The sequence below is a fragment of the Cebus imitator genome, unplaced genomic scaffold, assembly GCF_001604975.1.
Source record: "Cebus imitator isolate Cc_AM_T3 unplaced genomic scaffold, Cebus_imitator-1.0 Scaffold11, whole genome shotgun sequence".
NCBI lineage: Eukaryota > Metazoa > Chordata > Mammalia > Primates > Cebidae > Cebus > Cebus imitator.
In genome coordinates this window covers 8723728-8725619 of record NW_016107326.1, presented here as the reverse complement: position 1 = coordinate 8725619, position 1892 = coordinate 8723728, and the positions used below count along the sequence as shown (strand labels likewise).

Here is a 1892-nt window from a genome sequence, read left to right as displayed (position 1 = left end):
CCGAGTAGCTGGGATTACAGGCACGTGCCACCACGCCCAGCTAATTTTTTGTATTTTTAGTAGAGACGGGGTTTCACCACGTTGACCAGGATGGTCTCGATCTCTTGACCTCGTGATCCGCCCGCCTCGGCCTCCCAAAGTGCTGGGATTACAGGCGTGAGCCACCGCGCCCGGCCAATTTTCAATATCTTACATGAGGCCGGGCGCGGTGGCTCACGCCTGTAATCCCAACACTTTGGGAGGCCGAGGCGGGCGGATCACGAGGTCAAGAGATCGAGACCATCCTGGCCAACGTGGTGAAACCCCGTCTCTACTAAAAATACAAAAATTAGCTGGGCATGGTGGTGCACGCCTGTAGTCCCAGCTACTCGGGAGGCTGAGGCAGGAGAATTGCTTGAACCCGGGAGGCGGAGGTTGCAGTGAGCCGAGATTGCGCCACTGCACTCCAGCCTGTCACCTGGTGACGCAGCAAGACTGTCTCAAAAAAATTTTTTTAAATCTTATATGAGTAACAAATTGTTTTCAGTTTATAGAGCACTTTATTGTACATATAGCCTATAACATAAAGATGACAAGTGCTTGATACTATTACCCACAGTTCACAGATGAGGAGAGTGAGGGCCAACTAGTGTATTTCAGACTACACACTAACTAGAGTTTTTATATTTTTCAAAAATTCCCAGGTTTTCCTTTAACCATCCCCAAACAACTTTAAAGAGAATTTCTATTTGTTCTGCTTTAACTGTCAGTATGGGGACATATTTTCTCAACAGTCTCAAACTCATTTTGGAATAAGGCAAAGCAATAAATGTTTGTCTAAATATGTAATCATTCTTTTAGACGTTACCATCCAAAACAGCGAGTTGATGAGTGGCAGCATGGACAAAGGAACCCTAGGGTCAGGATCCAAGAACAATATTTTCTACATTTTGCTGCGGGACTGGGGGCAGAATGAAGCTGCGGATGCCATGTCACGGCTCGCCAGGCTGGCTCCTGTCTACCTGTGTGAGTTTCTCAGCTTTCTCCTTGTAGTGCTGCAGTTGTTAGAGCTTTAAGAGTTGATGTTATTTTGTTCTTTTACTGCCAGCTCATCCCCACCACACATATACACACAGAAAAAGATACTTGTTTCAGGCTAAATTATGTGTGCTGTTATTAATGAAATTAACTCAGTACTGACTAGTTTCACAGCAGGCTTGAATTTGCTTTTCAGTTCTCTTCTCAAAAGCCGCAGTAGCTCCCTACCGTCTTCCGACAGGGTTAGATTATAAAACATCCTTGATGGGCTGCTTCCAAGGTACCTGTGGAAGCACTGGAACACCTGGGGCTGTCCATGATTCAGTTCTCCAAGATTACTCAATATTTGCCTACTATGCTTTCACTGTTCTATTTTTTTGTTTATTTGCGCATGCTTTGAGTGTGCCATGTGTCAAGTGATGTTTGCATGCCCTAAAAAATCTTTATTCCACTCTTATACCTGCCTAGGCATACAATTTTGGAGTGAAAATTATTTTCCCTCAAATTTTGAGGTACTGCTCTGCTTTCTCCTAGCTTTCAGAGTTGTTAAAGGGTATTGTCATTCTTAATCCCCAACTTTTTTTTTTTTTCTGAGGCAGAGTTTTGCTCTTGTTACCTAGGCTGGAGTGCAATGGCGCGATCTCAGCTCATTGCTGCTTCCACCTCAAGTGATTCTCCTGCCTCAGCCTCCCGAGTAGCTAGGATTACAGGTGCCCACCACCATGCCCAGCTAATTTTTTGTATTTTTAGTAAAGACGGGGTTTTACCACGTTGGCCAGACTGGTCTCAAACTCCCAACCTCAGATGATCTGCCTGCCTTGGCCTCCCAAAGTGCTGGGATTACAGGCATGAGCCACTACTTGGCTTTTTTTTTT

The 1892-nt window shown here is 45.0% G+C and overlaps 1 protein-coding gene across 1 annotated transcript in view; it reads left to right on the top strand.

The window, feature by feature from the left end:
• The window catches only part of POLR3A (RNA polymerase III subunit A), a 55624-nt gene that overhangs the window by 22974 nt on the left and 30758 nt on the right, over positions 1-1892 (top strand). The window contains exon 15 of the mRNA XM_017548976.2: positions 841-1005. Within this exon, the coding sequence (XP_017404465.1) occupies positions 841-1005 (165 nt within the window). The remainder of the gene's footprint in view (positions 1-840; positions 1006-1892) is intronic.